The sequence below is a fragment of the Urocampus carinirostris genome, chromosome 5 (assembly GCF_059441175.1).
Source record: "Urocampus carinirostris isolate Australia breed hairy pipefish chromosome 5, RoL_Ucar_1.0, whole genome shotgun sequence".
Lineage (NCBI taxonomy): Eukaryota > Metazoa > Chordata > Actinopteri > Syngnathiformes > Syngnathidae > Urocampus > Urocampus carinirostris.
In genome coordinates, this window is record NC_142353.1 from 17,649 (window position 1) to 41,363 (window position 23,715).

At 44.1% G+C, this 23,715-nt stretch overlaps 1 protein-coding gene and 1 pseudogene across 1 annotated transcript; both read right to left on the bottom strand.

Annotated features, from left to right (window-relative positions):
* Window positions 1-2,630: 2,630 nt before the first annotated feature.
* On the bottom strand, window positions 2,631-8,217 carry LOC148364911 (uncharacterized; annotated as a pseudogene).
* A 177-nt stretch (window positions 8,218-8,394) lies between these two features.
* Window positions 8,395-10,683, bottom strand: LOC148364912 (uncharacterized). The gene is made up of 2 exons (XM_088335275.1): window positions 9,782-10,683; window positions 8,395-9,580 (listed from the first exon to the last, which is right to left on the bottom strand). The coding sequence occupies exons 1-2, from the start codon at window positions 10,601-10,603 to the stop codon at window positions 8,693-8,695; spliced, it is 1,710 nt and encodes a 569-aa protein (XP_088191401.1). The 5' UTR covers window positions 10,604-10,683; the 3' UTR covers window positions 8,395-8,692.
* Between the last annotated feature and the right edge of the window lie 13,032 nt (window positions 10,684-23,715).

The window sequence follows — 23,715 nt, forward strand, 5'->3', positions numbered from 1 at the left end:
GCTCCTCTCCAGCCTTTCTCCAGACTCTGGCGCCTTGACTTCCAAATGAAATGCAAAACTTGGTTTTGTCTGAAAAGAGGACTTTGGACCACTCTGCAACTGTCCTGTGCTTCTTCTCCATAGCCCAAGTCAGACGCTTCTTCCGTTGTCTTGAGTTCAGAAGTGGCTTGACCACGGGAATACGGCTATTGTAGCCGATTTCCCGGACACGTCTGTGAACTGTGGCTTTTGATACCTGGACTCCAGCTTCAGCCCACTGTCTTTGAAGCTCCCCCAAATTCTGGAAGCGGCTCTTCTTCACAATTTTGTTAAGGCTGCGGTCATCTCTCTTGGTTGTGCAGCGTTTCCGGCCACATTTTTCCCTTCCAACAGACTTTTTGTGGATATGCTTTGTAACTGCACTCTGTGAACAGCCTGCTCTTTGAGAAATTTCTTTTGGTGTCTTACCCTCCTGATGGAGGGTATCAATGATGGTCCTCTGGACAGCAGTCAGATCAGCAGTCTTCCCCATACTTGTGATTTAGTTTACTGAACCAAGCTGAGTGTTTTTAAGGCTCAGGAAACCCTCGCAAGGTGTTTTGAGTTAATTAGATGATTCAGGTGATTAGTTGAATAGCCTACTTGTATACTTTTTCATGATATTTTAATATTTTGAGATAGGATTTTTGAGTTTTCCTAAGCTGTAAGCCAAATTCAGCAAAATTCAAATAATAAAAGGCTTGAAATTTGATTGCATGCAAAATTTCTCCATCTTGCTTAAAACTTGAGTTGTCTATCCTATTCTGATACACGCAAAGCCAAACCAAAGCTAAACAACATGATATTACTTTGCAGTATATATAGGGCACGTTTTTCACTACAATTTACAGTCAAGGTGTCACACAAAAAAAGGGGGAAAAAAACTCGTTTTGGTTGTACAACGCTAAAGAATCCTTTATATAAAAGTTCACTATATAATTTGTGTTCAGTGTTCAGATACCTTATGATGAATCCACAGAACTGTAAATACGCCAAAACACCGGAAGAGAACTTAGTCATTTGATTGGGTGAGTGGGAGGGATGGGTGGAGCTATGCAATAAGTGCAAGCACTCCCTCCCATCTCTCGCCCTACGCTGTCTGCGCCAAAAGTGAGCTCATCAGGCTCCCTATTTGCAGAATGTTGTGACGTTTTTACACAATAACTGCTTGCATCTGGTTTTGAAACCAATATATATGAAAAAAAGGGTCAAAAGGAGTTTAACCGATCTTGAGTAATTGCAAGAAAGAGACAAGTTTAAAGTGGTATGTTTGTTGATTTTGGGACAGGGGCTCTGGCATTATTCTCTTTTCATAATTTTTATCAAATCATCAAAAATAAATGTGCTGAAGACTAAGCTTTTGTCTGGGGCGCGGGTTTAGCAATTTAGTAAATTTGTCTCATAATATATGGCGTGGCTCTTTCCCAAAATAAAATTAATATTTTTTGCTTTTATGGCTCTTTGAGTCAAAAAGGTTCCCGACCCCTGCATTACAGTAATCAAGCCGAGAAGTAATAAACGCATGAATTAAAACCTCTGCATCTGATTTGGACAGCATCGAACGAATCTTCGCAATATTACGGAGGTGGTAGAAAACTATTCTAGTAATATTTTTCACGTGTGACTGAAACGACGAATTAGGATCAAATATAACACCTAGATTTTTGACCCGAGTCACTATGGGTGATATTACATTTGTCTAGGTTCAGGGCAGTGTTTGAAAAAAAAACTCACAACAGTGAGCTGGACCAATAATCGACATTTCAGTTTTTTTCTCGGTTAAGGCGCAAAAAAATAAGTGACATCCATCTTTGAATCTCAGTAAGGCAAGCCTCCAGATTTTGAAAATTTAACTGTCCAGTTGTCTCCAGTGGCACATACAGTTGAGTGCCATCTGCATAGAAATGGAAACTAATATTATACTTGCAGATAATGTCACCAAGTGGTGTTCCACAGGGGACATCAGAGTGTTTAGAGGTCAGATTGCCATAGTTAACATGTTGCATCCTGTCTGACAGGAAGGACCTAAAACACGAGAGTACAGTTCCTGAGATACCAATGCATTCCAGACGAACAAGCAATATGTTGTGGTCGACAGTATCAAAAGCAGCACTGAGATCCAGTAGCAGTAACATTGATGAGGCACCGGAATATATTGCTAAAAGGAGATCATTGGATACTTTAGCCAGGGCTGTCTCAGAAGAGTGATTTGCCCTAAATGCTGACTGGCCAGTTCAAAAGAGGGTATTTTCTGACACGAAGTCATTTAGCTGCTGTGCAACGACCTTTTCAAGTAAAAATGGCAGATTTGACACTGGCCTATAATTTCCTAGGCTTTCTGGATCAAGGTTAGGTTGCTTAAGCAAGGGTTTAATGACGGCAGACTTGAAAGCTAAAGGAACAATACCCAAGGATAGCGATATATTAATAATATTTAAAACTGATGGTCCTAAGATCCCAAACAGATCCTTCACCAATGAAACTGGAAACGGATCAAGCAGGCAAGTAGTTTGTTTGGCCCTACTAACCATCTGTGTTAGACTATCAAAGGACAAATCATTGAAACTGGAGAATGTTTCTGAACAACCGCCGACACAGTCCTTTCTTAACACCTCCACATTTTTGAGGTAGGACGAGGTTGTAGAGCGTACATTTAAAATTTCATTCCTAATGAGCTGAATATTTCTATTAAAACATTCCATAAAGTCATCAGCAGAATAAGTAGAACTATTTGGGTTAAGTTGTTGTCTGGAAGGTTTCGCAATTATGACAAACAAAAATTTCGGATTACTCTTACGTATAACGATAATCTTAGAGAAAAACGATGCTTTAGCTGAGGCAAGAGCTACTTTATATTTCAGCAAGCTGTCACACCAGGCCAGTCGGAAGACCTCCAGCTTTGCAGTGCGCCAATTTCGTTTAAGTTTCCTGCAACCTTGTTTGAGTGACCTGGTTTCTTCAGTAAACCAAGGTGTATGCTTCTTAGGTCGAAATGTATGCCTTAGGGGCGCCACAGAAACAAGAACATTAACCAAAGCAGTATTAAAGTTGTTTGTGAGTGAGTCAACAGACCCAGTGTACGAAGGGAAGGCTGCAGTTACTGTAGGTAATAGTTTTTTTAAAGCTAATCCCATTGCAGGGCGGATATTGTGACTGCTAAAACCTAAATTTTCCTTATCACTGTAAACATTGAACAGCACCTCTCACTTAACAAGATCGTGATCAGAGATGGCATTAGGATACGGTAACACTGTAACATTTGAGGCTACTACGCCCCGGGTCAGAACAAGATCTAGAGTGTTCCCATCTCTATGTGTGGGCACATCAACTATTTGATTGAAACCAAATGTATCAATCAGTGACTTAAAAGCATTTGCAAGTGAATTTGATTTTATGTGAACATTAAAATCACCAATAATTACATCATTGTCCGCATAAGTTACTAACAGTTCCGAAAATTCATCCAAAAAATGTAAGTATGGTCAAGGTGGGCGATACACAACAACTACATAAATTGGTGTTGACATTAAAGACCTCATAACAAGTGCTTAAAACGTTTTAATAACAGTAGGGGTACCAGGAGTAAATTTCAACTTACTTTCCGATAAAATAGCAACGCTGCCACCTTTTTTGCATGGTCATGCCAAATGCGAACTCACAAAGTTAGGGGGAGAAGCCTCATTTAACACTACAAACTCATTTTGTTTTAACCAGGTCTCACAAAGGCCAACAAGTTTAAGATTGTTTTCATTAATAAGGTCATTGACAAGTAAAGCTTTGGAGGCTAGTGATCTAATATTCAGAAGGCCAAGCTTCAGCACTGTGGACTGAGCTGAGCCCTTTCCCGAGTTTTGAACCTTATGGTTACCTTGGTGGTAACCTCTTGTGCTTTGCATGGCGGCAGATGCGGCCCGAATTCCATACCACAGAATATTGTTGACAGGTGGAGTAGCAGGATGACTAGTGGTAGAAAATAATGTTATTTCTTCTCCCTCCTCACCTAACAAGGGAAAATCAGAGGTAAGAAGCACAGAAGAAGATGCACAGTTCAGGGTGTGTGGTGCAGGCAATGGAACGCTCTAAACTACAAAAACTATGTGAATCTAGCATAGCGCTAATTAGCCCTAGCAATACAGACTCCACACCCGTGATCACAGGTTCACTCAGGTTCATCACCTGTGACCTGGCCTGCACTAGTGTAAACCTATTTAGTTTATGTTAGTTATTGGTCCATCTAAGTCCCGTGACTTATTCTCTAAAACTGCTGTGTACATCGACAATTGCCACATCACACAGAGCGACTCACTTAAAAATTTAGGTGTCATATTTGACCCCGATCTGTCCTTTCAAACACATGTGAAGAAAATAACTAGAACCGCTTTCTTCCATCTTCGTAACATTGCTAAAATTCGTCCTATACTTTCTCAGTCGGATGCGGAAATCATAATTCACGCGTTTGTTACCTCCCGTCTCGATTACTGTAATGCACTACTTTCCGGTCTTCCGATGACCAGACTCAAGAGTCGTCAGCTGGTCCAAAATGCTGCTGCGAGGCTTTTAACTAGGACAAAAAAGTAAGATCACATCACCCCAATTTTGGCTAACCTGCATTGGCTCCCTGTTAGCCTAAGATGTGATTTCAAGGTTCTCCTATTACTATACAAAATCATACATGGACTTTCCCCCTCATATCTTTCAGATCTGATTTCCCCCTATGTCCCGGCCCAAAGCCTTCGTTCTGAGAGCGCCGGTCTCCTGGTGATCCCAAGAGCCAAGAAGTTTTCCGCCTGGTTCGAGAGCGTTCTCCATCCGGGCACCGGTGTTGTGGAATGCTCTTCCTCTTGAGATCCGATCTGCTGCCTCAGTGGACATGTCTAAGCTTCTCACTTCTACGCTATAGCATATGAATAACCTAAACTTCTTATATGTAATAACTTGTGAAGACCTTTGAGACTATTTGTGATTAAGGGCTATACAAATAAAAATGACATGACTTGACTTGACTATTTTGAAACGTCATTAATGAAGTTTTTGAGAATTGTTCATGTACCGCCTCTAAAGCTTCTCAAACCCTGATGCGATTTGGTCTGCCAATTTGTATTCGTCCGAGACCCATCTTGGTACACCTATTGCATCAATGTAGGTGGGGTCCCCCTGTTGTAACCAATCTCTCAGGCCTCTTTTTTGTCTATCCAAACCGGGATGACTTGATTGAATTGATCCCAATTCAACTGGTCTAAATCTGCAGGTGTCACACTCACCGGCATAATTAACGTCACCAGGGCACACCTGCCAGAGGCATTGGTCGGCAGCCTGTCGTTCAGAAATTTTCCACCACACCACAACCAGACGTCTGCACGGCAAAGCGGGGGTCCTGCTGGAAGAGACACATTCGTTTCCCACCAATCCCACGGTATTTGTCCGATTGTGTGTCCTGCTCCATTCAACTTCAGACACATGAAATTTTGCTTGGCTACCTTATTATCAAAAATAGGTTTTTGTTTCTCGAGGGTTGTAAGCGGGAATATTCGGTCCAGATACGCACAATTTCCCTTTAAGGTTGTATTGTACATAAATGGTATTATACACGACCGCCCTACGATATCTGCCACGACGACTTTCAAAAGAGGACGTGGTCCTAAACAAACGAAGCACGTCTCATTCACCGCCTTGGCAGCCTGCTTTGCCATCAATGGCCAATTATTTGTTATTGCGGTTACTCCTGTGTGGACTGAAAACCAATCATCCACTGAAACAACCGCTGTTACCTTGACTCTTTTTTTTCGTGCATAATTGCCTAAACGTGGTTGGTCTTTATCTGCCATAGTTTTGTTTTTTTTCGCAAATGACAACAGGAAAATATGGATCCGGGCCAGATGAATAAAGCCACAATAAAAAAGTCCAACAAGATGTATTATCGATCTGTATATCTTCATCTAGTGGCACAATAGTCTTATTCCCCATTGCCACCTTCAAAAGCAGTACTTCCTTTTTTCGCATTGTTACTTTATTATAACATTTTGCCACTTTACTTGTTCCCAGAGGCTAAAAATCACCCTGTTGAGTTGTTATCAACGTTTCCCATCCTGAATCTATAACGTGTCCCGTCATGTACCACCAATGCCCGGGATATGAAACACCGCTTACTGGTACCCTGTTTCGAAACCCCTGTGACGTTTCTACCGGAACCCTTAATTCTGTCGTTGTATTCGGAGCCACTAGTACAGAATGATTGTAAGCCCATCGCACCAACCAGGGCTTGTCGTTTATCTGTTTATTGTTTTTTACTTCCCTTTTATTGCACTGGGGAGGCCATTTGGTTATTTCATATGGTTCAAAATTGTGCAATCGTTGCCTTAAATTCTCCTAATCAATTGTGTGATTGAATAATTTCGCATATATACCAACCTCTGGGTCTTGGTCACGAATTTTATAGAACAATATCACCTGTGCGTCCCTTCACCTGTCCAAGCTGTCCTCCCGTTCCTTGTACATGACCGTCTGGTTGCATTGGTTCTGTAACATCACAATCTTTGTCTCCACTCCGTCTGTCTGAAAAACAGTCTCAGTGTCGAGAAAGTACTCGCAAGTAGACGTAAGGCGTGAGTTGTGAATCCAAAGCGGGTCACCTGAGCAGACACACTGGAAACAAGTGCGTGTAAATATGACCAATATGATGCATGTGACAAGTCTGGCATAGGGACATCAATTGGAGGCATCAAGGTAGAGGTGGGCCCTGGCATTAGTCGGCCCGTCAAAAGTTCGAATGGGGCAAATCCTGTAATTTTTTTAACTGTTTGTCGCACAACTAACAGCGCCAATGGCAAAGCTTTTACCCACGTCATATTAGCTTGAGCCATAATTTTGGCCAATTTTTCTTTTAAAGTGCGATTCATGCGTTCAACTTTTCCCTGAGTTTGTGGATGGTACACACAGCCAAAACGATGTTGGAGGCCTAAAAGGGCTTGAACTTTAGCCATTGCCCTGTTGTTAACATGTGTACCATTGTCTGACCGAATCAACGCAATACGATTTCGGCCCCTGGCCATGCCAATGGGGTAAAAACACCTGGTCTAGGCATCAAAGTGGGCCATGCGTTGAATATTTGACACAACTCACATGCTTCGACAAAATGCCAGACCACCTCCTGCAACCTGGGATGCCACCACTGTTTTAATATTTGAAGCATCGACTGAGGGCCCACATGTGCCAATGTGTGCGCCTCACTCAATACTGATGTCATCGACTCACCTTCAGGAAGCAAGGGGTAGCCTTTTGGACTGAAGGATTTTATGCATTTGTACTATAAAGGATATTATAAAATTAACTACAAAATAAGTACATGTACTCAGTTTGATGCAGTAGAGAGTTTCACTGACTGTTTTTCTTCAAGGTACATTAGAAGGTTAGGCTGTCTGGAATGCATCAGACGTATTTTGATAACAGAATTCCTGTGAGTGCTGACGGGAGAAGGCCAGACGTACAAGGACAAACATCGCAACACCCTTCGGCGAGGAGGTGGTGAAGCAGGCTCCTGGCGCGCCCATGGGAGGAGTCGGCACGCCCATGGGAGGAGTCAGAACACGCCCATGGGAGGAGCCGGCCCGCCAGCTTGTGAATAGACGTGGGAAGACCGGAGAAGATAGAAGAAGATCGAGGGAGAATGAAAGACACACTCATTCGGCTAATTTCGCTAATTTGATGGAGTTCACTTAGTTAAATTATTTAAGAAAATAAATCTGCCCCCGTGTGGAAATGCCGGTCTCTTGTCCGTCTTGTCACAAAAAGAAACGAGCATGCATTGTTAGGTGAATGAAGGTTATGTTTGGTTAATGGAGTCAGATAACTAATTCGAAAATTTGGTAAACGATACAGTTTTATATATTTAATTCCTAACAGGACCAACCCACAGCCCGTCAGAGCGCTGGGTGGCCTTTGAGGGTAACCACATCGAATTTGTTGTGGTGCTTCTAAAATGCTACTTAAACTTATGGCGGGCCCCACCGGCTGGCCTGGTGGCTCCCCTTCCCAAATGATGGGTTCAGAGGCCGGCGGCGGTATGTAACCTGCCAAATATTTTGCCAAGATATCAGCCTTGTCGTTCCCTCGTGCTACAAAAGTGTCGGCTTTGGAGTGTCCCAGGACTTTGACAATGGCCAATTCACAAGGGCCTTTGATAGCTTGATACAACCGCTCCATCAATGTTTTATCAGCGATTTCAGTCCCCTTTGTAGTCATCCAACCGTTCCAAAGCCAACCTTGCAAATCAATCAAAGCCGCTGCGATGGCATGGGCTCAGGGGTCATCATTAGTTGATTTTTGGAAAAAAAAACAATATTTAAGTGCGAAAAAATTAAAATTATTTTTTTTGCGGCAAGGCCAATTAATGGGTATTTATTGGATTTCTAGCCATTAATTGGTAATTTAATGGTATACTAGCCGTGTCAATATGGTCGAACAAACTGGTCCCTTTAATCTTTACTTTTAGTACAAAAAATATCTTCTGAGTTATTGGTGATCACATCAGCTACCGTCATGTTGGGGCTTGTTTTATAATTATAATTTGTCGATTCCTCCTAAGTTAATATGCGAATTGTCGGAACACTAACTGAGGTTAGATGAACAGTGAATGATAGAACATTCACGCCAACATTATCATGCGCAGTAAGACACCTTAGTAATAAGAGGTTTTGCTATTTATTACACATTCATTTATGAACAAAAATGTGTACAACATAGAAACATCGGAGATAGTGAAAATGTTAGAGATTTTCATTAGATGAAACGATGTGGGAAACAAATTCGCTGTCCCAGAAGCGGTTGTTAGAAAACAAAAAAGTTGGGCTTCTAGGCAATTTGTTGACAAGTTGTACCGTTCATCCGCATAGGCACGTCCGGCAGCACTGAAAAAGCGTTCTACTATGTTGGAAGTTGGCAGTATAAATGTTGTATCGATAAATTGATCAAAGGTGGGCAGCATCATGTTCAGGCTGCGCCGTTTTATCAAATTTTGGCCGAAGGCCATATCCGATGACTCATCTATTGGACTTTCATCGACCGGTGCAGTTTCGGTGACTTTGAGAGCCTCCACTGCTTGACGCTCTTTTGCCGTAAGTTGACCATGTTTTTGGTTTTGAATTTTCACAATAGCCCTCTCAAACATAGGCGCTTGAACGATTTCGGCGTCGGGGCTGAGGTGATGGGCCATGGCAGGATGGGACGACATTGCAACATCAAAGAGGTACCTCGCCTCTGCGACTGTCAGATCTTCTTGCTGCAAAGTAAGCGTCAAAGAATCCAACTTGGCCAAATCACCGTTGAGTTGAGTGAGTTTATGAACATCCGCTGCGTTGAGAAGTAAATCCATCACCCTTGGGTCGGTGGTGAAAACTTCTTTTGCAAGAATTTTCTGCAGCTCGAAGAACCTGCGCACCATCTTTGCCGTGCTTGACCACCGTGTCTCATTTCTCGTCAACGGTCGAAGGTCTGTGTACTCATCCAGTAGTGCACTAAGCGTGCTGTATCTCAGGCGAGCCATCAAGGAGTTCAACTTACAGAGTACCTTAAAAAAGTAAAAGCAGGAAATAAGAAATATGCTAAATTTGAGCAGCTTAAAATCGCCTTGCGTAAAATTCCTTTGATAGAAGGCGTGGCCGCGTGGGGTATGTGAAAAAAATATTGTGGAACCGCTGTGACAGAGTGCACTCTGTCTTCAATATAGATATTGTGAGATATAAGTAAGCAGCATAGAAAAGAAGTTCACCTTTTCGTAGGGCTTCAAGAGTTCTTTGACAGCGAGGTTGAAGCGATGGGAGGCGCAGCCGACCAGAGGAACATTGCACTGCTTTGCAATGGCTTTGTTCACCTTGCAGTTGTCGCCACAAAGCGCCACCACGTTGGCCATAGACTTGCCGTACCTGCTAAGGATGTCTTCGATGAACACCAGGTGGTTTTCAGCCGTCTGTGCCTTGGGATCCAAAAGTGTTGAGAAGCCGAGGAGAGCACTTTCCCGACCGCGTGGGCTTATATACGAGGCGAAAACGCCAACGTAATAATCGGAAGAACAAGTCCATCTGTCGAATACCACCGCGAATCGGGATGGCAGATCGAAGGCGATTTTCTGTCGCACACCCTGTGTCACCAAGGCCAAATACTTCTTTAAGGTGTTTGTGCAGATTGGCTCCGTATTGCTGATGTCCCTGATGGTAGGCCGATCAACAACATTGAAAGGCTCCAGGTCGATACAAACCAACCGCAGCCACTTGAAGATTCGTATTCCTTTTCGGCAAACGGTTGAAGGTGACGACAGGAAATTTTCTATCGATCCAGGATTGGATGACTCCTGCTTCTTTGCATCACTTTCTTTCTGCAAGTGCTGACTTTTAATGTGGCTTTCCAAATTGCTCCAACCGGTGTTGCGCCGTTGGATGCGCTCGGCGCCACATGAGCAGCGCCATTTGCCGTTGACGACATCAATCTGTGTGAAGTACTCTCTAACCATTTTTTCCTTCGGTCCCATAACCGTGCGAAGATTACAATTAATACAGCGTAATAGTAGTGGTGTACAACATGTGCGTATGTGCATCCACGACGTACGTGCTTGAGGCAAAACGTGAGCTAATCAACAAGCCCGATTTTGTCCCGACCAATAAAAAGCTGCTTTGCAACCACACTATTTACGTACAGCTACCGTGTTTCCCCGAATATAAGGCCGGCCTTACTTCAAAATCATCGTCAAAAATTGAGGTTTTGAAATAAAAATATGTGCAAAAGTAATAAATTTTCGCTAAAAATTTCTTAGAAAAGCATTGCCGTTGTTAAATAACGTTGATATCTACGGTTTTCATAGGTAATATGAGCCTCTTATTTGCAGGAAGGTTGAATTTCATTTCTCATAAAAAGCTGGGCCTTATAATGGGGGAAACACGGTAGCTTACGCGTATGCATGCACTGTCCCGATTGTGCGTGTATGTGCCCTTGACCGCATACGAAATGCTCGCGCGGCGAGAAAATTTGCACGTTTGTTGACGCAATCGACTAACAAAAAACCCGAATATTTTCGCAATTAATGGGTCGCAAACTCGCAATAATTGCTAATTATTTACATTTTGCAATAAATGGATTTATGAATTTAAGCAACCATTCCATTAATTTTTCGCAATTAATGGCATTAATTTTTCACCAATCATTTATTGCTGACCCCTGCATGGGCTTTTTCACCCGGGCACTCTTCTAATGCCAAAATCAAAGCCAACACCTCAGCTGCGGGCCTGTGAGTCACTCTCAATGCTTTCACTGGAATAAAAGTAGAATCTCGCCATTCTGCTACTGCAGCGGCGGCATGCAAGGCGCCATCTTTGGCCCGCCAACAGCACCCCTTCCAAGGGTTCTGAGTACAAATCCTGCCTTAAACGCTGATCGTTTTGAATCCTCAAATCACATTCCTGTGCCCCCGTGAACAGTTGGTCTGCCATATTGACTCCATCATGCACGTACAGTGCATCCGGAAAGTATTCACAGCACTTCACTATTTCCACATTTTGTTATGTTACAGCTTCATTTCAAATTGTATTAATTTAATCTCTTATCTAAAAATTCTACACAAAATACTCCATTATGACAATGCGAAAAAGTTTTTTTTAACTTTTTTTGAATTTATTAAAAATAGAAAACTAAGAAATCACATTTACAAAAGTATTCACAGCCTTTGCCATGAAGCTCAAAATTTAGCTCAGGTGCATCTTTTTTCCACTGATCATCCTTGAGATCTTTCTACAGCTTAATTGGAGTCCACCTGCAGTAAATTCAGTTGATTGGACATGATTTGGAAAGGCACACACCTGTCTATATAAGGTCCCACAGTTGAGTGTGCATGTCAGAGCACAAAGACCAAGCATGAAGTCAAAAGAACTGTCCGTAGACCAGCGAGACAGGATTGTCTTGAGGCACAAATCTGGGGAAGGATACAGAAAAATTTCTGCTGCTTTGAAGGTCCCAATGAGCACAGTGGCCTCCATTATTCGTAAATGGAAGACATTTGGAACCACCAGGACTCTTCCTAGAGCTGGCCGGCCTTTTAAACTAAGCGATCGGGGAAGAAGGGCCTTAGTCAGGGAGGTGACCAAGAACCCGATGGTCACTCTGTCAGAGCTCCAGCGTTCCTCTGTGAAGAGAGGAGAGCCTTCCAGAAGGACAACCATCTCTGCAGCAATCCACCAATAAGGCCTGTATGGTAGAGTGGCCAGACGAAAGCCACTCCTTAGTAAAAGGAACATGGAAGCCCGTCTGGATTTGCCAAAAAGCACCTGAATAACTCTCAGACCATGACAAACAAAATTCTCTGGTCTGATGAGACAAAGATGGAACTCTTTGGTCTGAATGCCAGGCACCATGTTTGGAGGAAACCAGGCACCGCTCATCACCAGGCCAATACCATCCCTACAGTGAAGCATGGTGGTGGCAGCATCATGCTGTGGGGATGTTTTTCAGCAGCAGGAACTGGCAGACTAGTCAGGATAGAAGGAAAACTGAATGCAGCAATATATAGAGATAGCCTGGATGAAAACCTGCTCCAGAGCGCTCTTGACCTCAGGCTGGGGCGATGGTTCATTTTTCAGCAGGACAACGACCCAAAGCACACATCCAAGATCTCAAAAGATTGGCTTCAGAACCACTCCGTGAATATTCTGGAGTGGCCCAGCCAGAGTCCAGACTTGAATCCAATTGAACATCTCTGGAGAGATCTGAAAATGGCTGTGCACAAACGTCTCTCATCCAACCTGATTGAGCTTGAGACTTATTGCAAAGAAGAAAGGGCAAAACTGCCTAAAGATAGGTGTGCTAAACTTGTGGGATCATATTCAAAAAGACTTGAGGCTGTATTTGCTGCCAAAGGTGGATCAACAAAGTATTAAGCAAAAGCTGTGAATACTTATGTAAATGTGATTTCTTAATTTTCTATTTTTAATAAATTCAAAAAAAGTAAAAAAAAAAACTTTTTCACATTGTCATAATGGAGTATTTTGTGTAGAATTTTGAGATACGAGATTAAATTAATACAATTTGGAATGAGGCTGTAACATAACAAAATGTGGAAAAAGTGAAGCGCTGTGAATACTTTCCGGATGCACTGTACGTTATGTTAGGTGCGGTCAAAACTTTCATGATGCGCATCCGTCTGATGGGGGTCAACGAGAATGCTGCAAAAGCCACGAATGCTGACATAGAATAATCCGTCAACACCTTGACTGGATATCCCATAACCATATGGGCTGTTTTTTGCAGTACTTTGGCCAATCCTGCGGCAAAAAGAACACAGGCGGCTTGTCTCTGTTCCAAGCCGTCTAGCGACACACTGCAGTACATCAGGACCACCCTGCCTGGCCCTGCTTTTTGGTACATTTTGGTACAACACAGCATTCACGTTTTGGTCGTTGTCCGACACGTCCAAATGGAATGGTTTGCCATAGTCTGGAGTAGACAACACCTCAACCGATGCCAATTCCTGTATCAACTGAACAAAAATTGCGTCCGCTTCAGGTGTCCACTGTAAAATTGCTTTCACATTTTTATGGCCTTGTTCCTTGATCAATGCTCGCAAACCTGATGTTTTGTCTAAGTAACACGGAATGTATGCACGGCCGTAGCCACAAAGTCATAGGAATGACAACATCTCCTGGACAGTTGATGGTCGAGTGTGTCGCAAAATAGAACTGCGGTGCTCTGGGGACATGGCCAGACCTCCCGGTGAGAGCACGTGCCCCAAAAACACCACTGATCTTCGTCAACACTGGAGCTTCTTTTTTGAAACTTTGAAGCCCAAGTAGGCCAGTCTCAACAGAACAGCTCGTGTGGCTTCGACACATTGTGTGGGTGTTTCTGCAGCAATTAGGAGGTCGTCCACATATTGGAGTAGCACAGCCCCCTGTGCGAGAGAGCACGGGGCAAACACATCGCTCAAGATTTGATTGAAAATGCCTGGTGAATTTTTGAACCCTTGTGGCAGTCTCGTGTATTGCAATTTGACCCCTCTGTATGTGAAGGCAAACACGTGCCTAATGGCGCGGTCCAATGGCACACAAAAGAATGGATGTGCCAAATCAATCACTGTGGACCACTGCTGGCGGGGGTTCAAGGAAGATAGGATGCGGTGGGGGTCTGGGACAGGCAACACCGGAATGTTTTTGACTTTCGCCATTCTCCAATCGACACCGTTTGCCTTTTGGAAGGGTCCCAGAGGAGTGTTCCACGTAGATATGGATGTCTCCTACACCCCCGCATTCCATAGTCCTGTCAAAGTGTCCTCCATGCCAGCTTCAGCTTAACTGGGCCAACAATATTTAGGACGGTGAATCGGGACCGTTTCATCAATATCCAGTCGAACTGGATCAACGGAGTGACAGTGGCCCACGTCAAAGGGGCCCTGTGCCCACACCTTTTGCGGCATTTGTTCCGACATTTCCTGAGCCTTCTCATGATCTGTGTGTTCTCGGCCATGATGCCGATTCAGAAAAACCATTTCCAAAAGTGCCTCATCCACCATGTTGGCCATGGTTGATATGATTTTGTCTATGGTGAGTACCACACATCTGAAATGTGTGATTTGTGCCAATCTTGTAATTTTGTCAGCCGCAGGACCATGGGCCTCATGACCTGGGGCGATCGCTAATGACACATGTGGCGGCCCCTCATGTGCCATTTTAAACCATCCTTTCTAGTCGGGTGTCAATTGGGTATAGGCTGCTACGCCTTCAGGGCCCACAAAGATGCATGGTGATTCCAACCTCGAATTATTACCTTGAATTTTTTCAAAAGCATCTCTATACACTTCATCTGATTCTCTATCATAATTCAGAGTGCAGTGCAACAGGTCCATTGTGGGGGTGGTATGGGGCCAGGGAAACAATCCAAGGTTTCCACAAAAGGTAGATACCTCCCCCAAATGGGGTCTCTGGGTCCAGCTTGGCCCAGTAGATTCATGCGGTGTCTTGGACAGGGGGCAAAGGTGCCATTAACCATTGCCCTTCCCCCACTGTTTGTGTACACTCCACAGACTGTCCATCCGGAAAAGTCACAGTGACCCCAGTTGGTCCACACAACACTTGAGCTCGCAGCGTTGACAACATGTCTCTTCCCATTAAATTAATGGGAGCTTGGGTGGCATGGATGTACGAATGCTAAAAGTTCTGACCAGTTTTTGAAATTGTCGTTTGCAATGGCCTCGGGAGAGGCAGCGTCTGAGGTTGTCCCGAGAAGTCTACCAACGTTGTGTGTCGTTTTGACAATGCTGTCCTTGGCAGTGGCAAGTTAATGGATGAATGAGTCGCCCCTGTGTCCAACCAACATCTGGAGGGAATGGTCTGCCACTGTCAATAAGCATTGGCTCTGCCTGGCCAGTACTTCCCGAGCTTCTCAGGCCCCCCTATTCACTGGTGTCATACCTGCCTGGGGGGGCACCACAGCCACGGCCTCTGTATCCACCCCGAAACCGCCCCTGACCTCTCCCAACCCCCACAGGAGTCTGGTACATTTGATCAACTTTATTTTTTGTTTTTTCCTGTTTTGCTTCACCATGCAGCTTTGCCTACCGTAATCTTATCAAAATTTTAGCCAGATTATCAGTTTCACTTTGTTCTTTAACTTGTTTCTCACTATGAGCCCGGCAATAATGCAACAAATGCCTTTTGAATCTTGCTTGTGGGCAAACCAGCATATCAGCTTTCATTAAAGCTTGTACTTCATTTGGCAGTCCACCTACTATCGCCGTTCTCAACATCATTTCCGCCTCTGGGTTGCACCCTGGGTACTGTACTGTCAATCCACAAATCTATACATTGTGCATAATGTTGTTCTGGCACTGTATCTGAATCATACACAAAATGGTAGGCGCCAAATCAGTTGGGTGAGGAAATGCTTGCCGCAGTTCCCTGAACTCCCCCTCTCCTTCCGAGAACTACGGAGCCTCCCACGAGTGAGTCTAGCGCTACTAAGGATTACCTTAGGCGCCTTGAGTGACTCAACAACAACAACAACAACACCAGCGGTACATACCGCGGACCATGTGCGGTCTCTACCAAGGGTGCCATGTGTCGTGGTTTCTGCTGAACCATCTGCTACGCGTACCGTAGCCTTTTGTTTCCCCCTCGGGGTCTTTGCCCTCCCCCTCATCTTTTTTACCCACATCATTAAGCACTTTCTACATATACTTTTGTTCCCGCATCAACTCATCTTCACTTTCTTCTTCCTTATCACTGTCTACTTCTCTGTCACTTATCTTATCTATTTATCTATTTGTGACTTCCCTTCCTCACGCACCCTCTCACACTGACTCTCAAAACACTTCTTTCTCAATTCTTGTTTTCCTGTTTTTCTCTCTGTATTTATTTCTTGGCTCCCTATTAGTCTGCCTACTGTCCCCGAGACTCCTGGTGTAGTCATCGGGGTGGCTTCCTGAGTTTGGACCACGCCTCGCACTCTCGCTCGTTCCTGATTTATTGGTTGCTTGATCAACTGGACAGTGGCAAGTCCATTCGCGACTCACTTTCTTCCACATCCATAAGCAAACATCCTCCTAAAGTCACCACCGGTGCCATAACCTGGTTTTGCAGGTACGGTGGTCGCTCCCCACTGAATACATGTAACCTGTAATCAATCGTATAAAATCCTTTCTAGTCAAATGTAAAAAATCCTTTACCGCCAAACTTCACCATCTGAGGCGTATTGAGGCAAGGTTTGAAAACACCAACCCGAGACAGGTCTGGGAAGGTATCGGGGCCATTACAGACCACAAGAAGAAGTTATTATCCACATCAGCTGGTAATTCCACTTTGGCTGAGGATCTTAACTTCTTTCATCCCCGCTTGGACAGGAAAAACGCTGCCCCCCTTACCCTCGACCGACCTTGCTCACGCACGCGTGAGGTGAGATGTGCCTCCCGCCATAATAACATCAGGAAAGCAGCCAGTCCAGATAAAATACTAGAACTGGTGCTGAAAGATTGTTCTGCGGGGCTGGCTAACATCTTCACCTCCATGTACAACAACTCGCTTTCTTGGTCACTGGTCCCTGCCTCTTTTAAATCAGCACCCACCATTCCCGTCCCAAACCAGTAAAATGTCACTTGCCTTAACGATCTCCAGAACTCTGATGGCAAACTTCAACAACTCAATCAGGAGTGTACTAATGTACGGATGCTTAGTGTGGTTTTTCAACTGTCAAGCAGGCTTTCCAGCGGTTGGTGAAAGCTTCCAGGAAAATTATGGGAAAAACTCTCCCTGAGATCAGCACCACCAAGACCACTCGTTGTCTGAGAAAAGTCCTAAACATCTTGCGGGACCGTAACTATCCTGCTCACCACCTCTTCCACCTTCTGCCCTCAGGGAGCAGACTGGCCAACAGTCTATATCAGGGTTGGCGAGCATGCTTCTCTAGAGCCGCATGCGGCTCTTTGCCTCATCATATTTTCTATATACAGTGGAACCTCGGTTCTCGACCATAATCCGTTCCAGAACCCTGTTCGAAAACCGATTTGGTCGATCACCGAAAATCGTGTTTCCCATTAAAAGTAATGTAAAATTGTTTTAATCAGTTCCAACACCCTGAATGTTTACCATGAACGTAAACATGAAGCTAACCCAGGCAAATCGTACGTTCGTGTTAGCGTAATCTTCCGTACGAAAGATTACGCTAACATGAACGTGTAAAAATAAAAAAAATCAGGTTGTTTACACGTGATTTAGCTTCCGGGTCTCCACAACAAGTGGCTAGCGCTTCATTGGAAAGGGAGCTCCGTTCCAACACCCTGAATGTTTTACGTAAACAAAACTAACCCAGGCTAATTGTACGTTCGCGTTACCGTAATCTTCCGTACGAAAGATTACACTAACAGGAACGTGTAAAAATGAACAAAGAAAAGAATTAGATAGATAGATAGATAGATAGATAGAAGGGAAAAGGGAAATTCACATTTCCAGCAGCATCCCTGAGCTAAGAACAATACAATAATAAAGCAAAAAAAATACAATATACAAATACCCAGTGTGACGTGCAAATGCCCACTGTAGCGTGTTATATAGAATAACTAAATAGTGCTACACATAATACATATTGCAATAAGATTTGGTAATATGCAATGTAGGTGGTGTGGTTTACTGTGGGCTTTTACTCTGCCGGGTAGAGTTAAAGAGCCTCATGGCATGAAGAAGAAAAGATCTCTTCAGTCTGTCCGTAGTACAAGACAGTGACAGCAGTCTGTCGCTGAAACTGCTCTTCTGTCTGGAGATAATGCTGTGTAGTGGATGCGATGGATTGTCCATGATTGACCGCAGCTTTTCCAGTGCCCGTCTCTCAGCTACTGTTGTTAGGCTGTCCGGCTCTTTGCCCACAACAGAGCTCGCTTTCCTAGCCAGTTTATTGAGACGAGAGGCATCCTTCTTCTTGACGCTGCCTCCCCAACACGCTGTCGCATAGAAGAGGGCGCTTGCCACTACTGTCTCATAGAATATTTTCAGGAGCTTTTTGCAGATTTTGAAGGAGGCAAGCCTTCTGAGGAAGTAAAGTCGGCTTTGCCCTTTCCTACATAGAGCTTCTGCGTTGGCAGTCGAGTCCAGTTTGTTGTCCAGCTTCACACCCAGGTATTTGTGGGTCTGGACAAATTCTACACATTCTCCTTTGATGGTTACAGGAACCGGTTGAGTTCTAGTTCTCCTGAAGTCCACCACCATCTCCCTTGTTTTGGTGGTGTTCAGGTGCAGGTGGTTTGCGTTGCTCCATTGGACAAAGTCCTGAATCAATTTCCTGTACTCCTCCTCCTGCCCATTTCTGATACATCCCACGATCGCAGTGTCGTCGGCAAACTTTTGCACATGGCAGGACTCAGAGTTGTACTTAAAGTCCGATGTATATAGAGTGAATAGGAACGGAGAGAGCACGGTCCCCTGCGGAGATCCTGTGCTGCTAACCACAGTGTCCGATGTACAGCCCCCCTGTTTCACATACTGGGGTCTGCCTGTCAGGTAGTCAGTAATCCATTCTATAAGGTGTGAGCTAACTCCCATCTCTGTCAGTTTCCTACTCAGTAGCAGAGGCTGTATGGTATTGAAGGCACTGGAGAAGTCCAAAAATGTAATCCTCACAGCCCCCTTAGCCCTATCCAGGTGAGAGAGGGATCGGTGTAACATGTATACTATAGCATCCTCCACTCCCACCTTCTCCTGGTAAGCAAATTGCAGTGGGTCGATGGCGTGACGGACCTGTAGCCTCAGGTGGTGCAGCAGCAACCGCTCCATGGTTTTCATCACATGTGATGTCAGGGTGACCGGCCTGAAGTCGTTGAGTTCCTCAGGTCTTGATTTCTTTGGGACTGGGATGATGCAGGATGTTTTCCACAGCTGAGGGACCCTCCCCTGTTCAAGGCTCACGTTGAAGATGCGCTGCAGAGGGTCTCCCAGCTCAGACGCTCAGGCTTTCAGCAGTCAGGGGGATACTCCATCTGGACCAGCTGCCTTGCTGGTTCGCAGCCTTCTCAGCTCTCCACACACCTGGGCTGCAGTTATTTTTAGTGGGGGGATGTCTTCAATGCTAGTGTCCAGAGAGGGAGGGGGAAGGACAGCTGCAGTACTCAGGGGTGAGGATGAGGCGGAGTGGTCAAACCTGTTGAAAAAGTTGTTCAACTGGTTGACTCGCGCCACATCTATATCCACAGCCGCACCCTGCTTGGTGCTGCAGCATGAATAGGATTTCTTACCTTTGTGGTGCTCAGCAGAATCCATGCTGTACTGTATGTATAGCAAGATCGGAAACTCGCACACCTTCTTCATATTTTGCAAATATAGTTTCTTTGAACGTCAGCCGGGATAGATAAGATTAACCATGTCTTCGTCAGAATTTTAGCGCAACAGTTCGTCATCTCGCGGTTCGATGCCACTTCCAGTTGTTAAATGGTCCAGTTTATTGTCCAGAGAGCGAACGTTGGAGAGGAAAATGGATGGGAGAGGCGTTTTGCAGGGTTTAGCCTTTAGCCTAGCTGTTAGCCCGGCCCGACAACCTCGCTTCCTCGTCCGGCGGTCACGCCGCTGTCTTGCCACTCTGCTTCGCTGCTTTGTAGGCCGCTGGGTCTTGTTGACATAGCAGTCCGTGGCTAATAAACACTCCCGAGTGGTCGTAGCACCGAGCGCTTGATGTCTGGATGATCGCATATCCAGCAAAAAAAACTGCGATCGTATCTTAATCTGCAGTTCGAGCCGACTTTGTGCGCCATCAAAACTGAGTCGAAGACTGGATCTAATGGCCGACGTGTAAAAAACCGTTGCGAGCCGATGCAGCCGCAGCCAAACAGGGGCGGGTCAGATGTATCGACATTTCGTTCTGTATACACGTGTACACGAATGACAATAAAGTAAATCTGAATCTGAATCTGAATAGTTGTACCGCTACTCTTCTTTTTTCACCTGTAGCAACTTTGCTGCTTGCACCGACCTTTTTCGGAGGCATAATTAGGGGCTAAAGCACTTGGTACACCTATATTAAAAGCGAAAGCCAAACGAAACACGTCCGCACGTGATAACAGTTCCTCACGAGGGGTGGGGGCAATCTACACGATCTACACCCGTACGCCGTTCAGAATCGCACCCTAGCGTACCGGCGTTCGAACCGATTTGTTCGAACTGAGAGGCATTCGAAAACCGAGGTTCCATTGTACTGTGGCTCTTTGCATCGTTTTATGTTTATTTTTTTTCCCTCTTCAAACACACTTGAATCCATCAGAGTTAATAACAAATAATAAATAATATTTTTAAATTAATTTGGCAGATGTGTTGTTTTTATGCTCCTCGGGACACAACTGACTGCCAATCATCTGCATAGGTTATGTCTAATGCGGATCAGTGCGTGGTGTGGCTCTTTGTCTCTCACGGTTAAAAATTTCGGCTCTTTGTGTAAAACGTGTTCGCCACCCCTGGTCTATATCCACAGGCTGTAAGTCTATTGAACTCTGTCCCCGCCCCTCTTTGCCTCCCACTCACACACACACTAAGGACATCAATCACACCCACCAACTGACAATAGCTTAACTGGTTGCACTACTGCAGAACTCAATCACTATTCACGACTTGTTTCCATCATGATTCCCGAGTGAACGATAATGACTGTCAGACACAATTGTACTTGAAAGTTGACTGATTTAACTATACTGCTATTAAGTTTTCATGGTACCATGTCTGCACTTTTACTTTTAATGTGTACAGTGGCTTGCAAAACTATTTGGCCCCCTTGAACTTTGTGACCTTTTGCCACATTTCAGACTTCAAACATAAAGATATAAAACTGTAATTTCTTGGGAAGCATCAACAATAAGTGGGACACAATCATGAAGTGGAACACACTTTATTGGTTATCTTAAACTTTTTTAACAAATAAATATCAAATAAAGTTATTATTCAGCCCCATTGAGTTAATACTTTGTAGCACCACCTTTTGCTGCGATTACAGCTGCAAGTCCGTGGGGTATGTATCTATCAGTTTCGCACATCAGGAAACTGATTTTTTTATCCCATTCCTCCTTGCAAAACAGCTCAAGCTCAGTGAGGTTGGATGGAAAGTGTTTGTGAACACCAGTTTTCAGTTCTTTCCACAGATTCTCAATTGAATTGAGGTCTGGACTTTGACTTGGTCATTCTAACACATTGATATGATTTTGGTGAACCATTCCATTGTGGCTTTTGCTTTATGTTTTGGATCATTGTCTTGTAGGAAGACAAATCAGTCTCAGGTCTTTTGCGGACTCCATCAGGTTTTCTTCCAGAATGGTCCTGTATTTGGCTCCATCCAGCTTTCAATTTTATTAATCTTCCCTGTCACTGCTGAAGAAAACCAGGCCCAAACCACGATGCTGCAACCACCATGTTTGACTGTGGGGATGGTGTATTGAGGGTGATGAACTGTGCTGCTTTTACGTCAAACATAACGTCTTGCATTGTTGCCAAAATGTTCGATTTTGGTCTCATCTGACCAGAGCACCTTCTTCCACATGTTTGGTGGGCCTCCCAGGTGGCTTGTGGCAAACTTTAAACAACACTTTTTATGGATATCTTTAAAAAATGGCTTCTCTCTTGCCACTCTTCCATAAAGGCCATATTTGGGAAGAATACGACTGATTGTTGTCCTATTGACAGCTTCTCCCACCTCACTTGTAAACCTCTGCAGTTCATCGAAAGTGATCAAGGGCCTCTTGCCTGCATCTCTGATCAGTTTTCTCCTTGTATGAGCTGAAAGTTTAAGGGGACGGCCGGATCTTGGTAGATTTGCAGTCTTCTGATACTCCTTCCATTTCAATATTATTGCTTGCACAGTGATCCTTGTGATGTGTAAAGCTTGGGAAATCTTTTTGTATCCAAATCCAGCCTTAAACTTCTCCACAACAGTATCTTGGGCCTGCCTGGTGTGTTCCTAGTTCTTCATGATGCTCTCTGCGCTTTAAACAGACCTGTGAGACTATTACAGTGCAGGTGCATTTATACAGAGACTTGATTACACACAGGTGGGTTCCATTTATCATTGTTAGTCATTTAGATCAGCGTTGAATCATTTGGAGATCCTCACTGAACTTCTGGACAGAGTTTGCTGCACTTAAGTAAAGGGGCCGAATAATTTTGCACACCTACTTTTTGTTTTTTTATTTGTTAAAAAAGTTTAAAATATCCGATAAAGTGTGTTCTACTTCATGATTGTGTCCCACTTATTGTTGATGCTTTACAAGAAATTACAGTTTTATATCTTGATGTTTGAAGTCTTAAATGTGGCAAAAGGTCACAAAGTCTAAGGGGGGGCAAATAGTTTCGCAAGCCACTGTATATTGGGTTATCTTTGGGTGAAGTGTTTTTATCTATGTTCTTGTCAAGACCGGAGCAAACAGTGGTCCCAAATAGGTAACGTTTCACACAACACTATCTTTTTTTATAACTTTTTTTTTCTGGTACAAATTTTGACATAGGTTTGATTCCACCATCATACATCAACACAAACACAAAACATATACACTTAACACACCCCTAAATAACACAAGGAACAACAGGAAAAAAAATAAAAATGAAATAAAAAAATAAATGTTAATACAATACAATCAATACAATAAAAAATGAGGGGGAGGTGTTTAGACATCAAGTAAAATGTGTGTGATAGGCTTCCATCTTTTCTCGAATGGATCGAGTTTCAGTTGAAGTCTTGCAGTGATTTTTTCCATTATGTACAGTTCCTCCAGGTGTCCCTCCAGATAAAAAGGGACACCAGAAAGCGGCCATGTCACTCAGGTCAGGGTGACACAACACACTCTTTTGTGGGCCCGACAGCTTTCACTGGTTTACCCCTCCTTCATCATACGGGTGCCCACCCCATCCTTAAAAACGCGTCCACAATCCCACTATCCTTTCACAACACCTCTCCACTCCTTTCTATCACCAACAAGAGCTCTAACTTCCATTATATTTAGACCTCTTTCCTGCAGTGCACTCATAACACCATCCATCCACGTCAATCGCGGCCTTCCTCTTTGTCTCCTTCCATTTACTTCTGCACTGTAGATCCTCTTCAACATTCGCTCCTCATCCATCCTCTCCATGTGTCCAAACCAACCAAGTACTCTCTTATCAACACGCTTGCTCAGTTCCACGAATACTCCAGTTCTGTCTCTCACAATTTTATTTC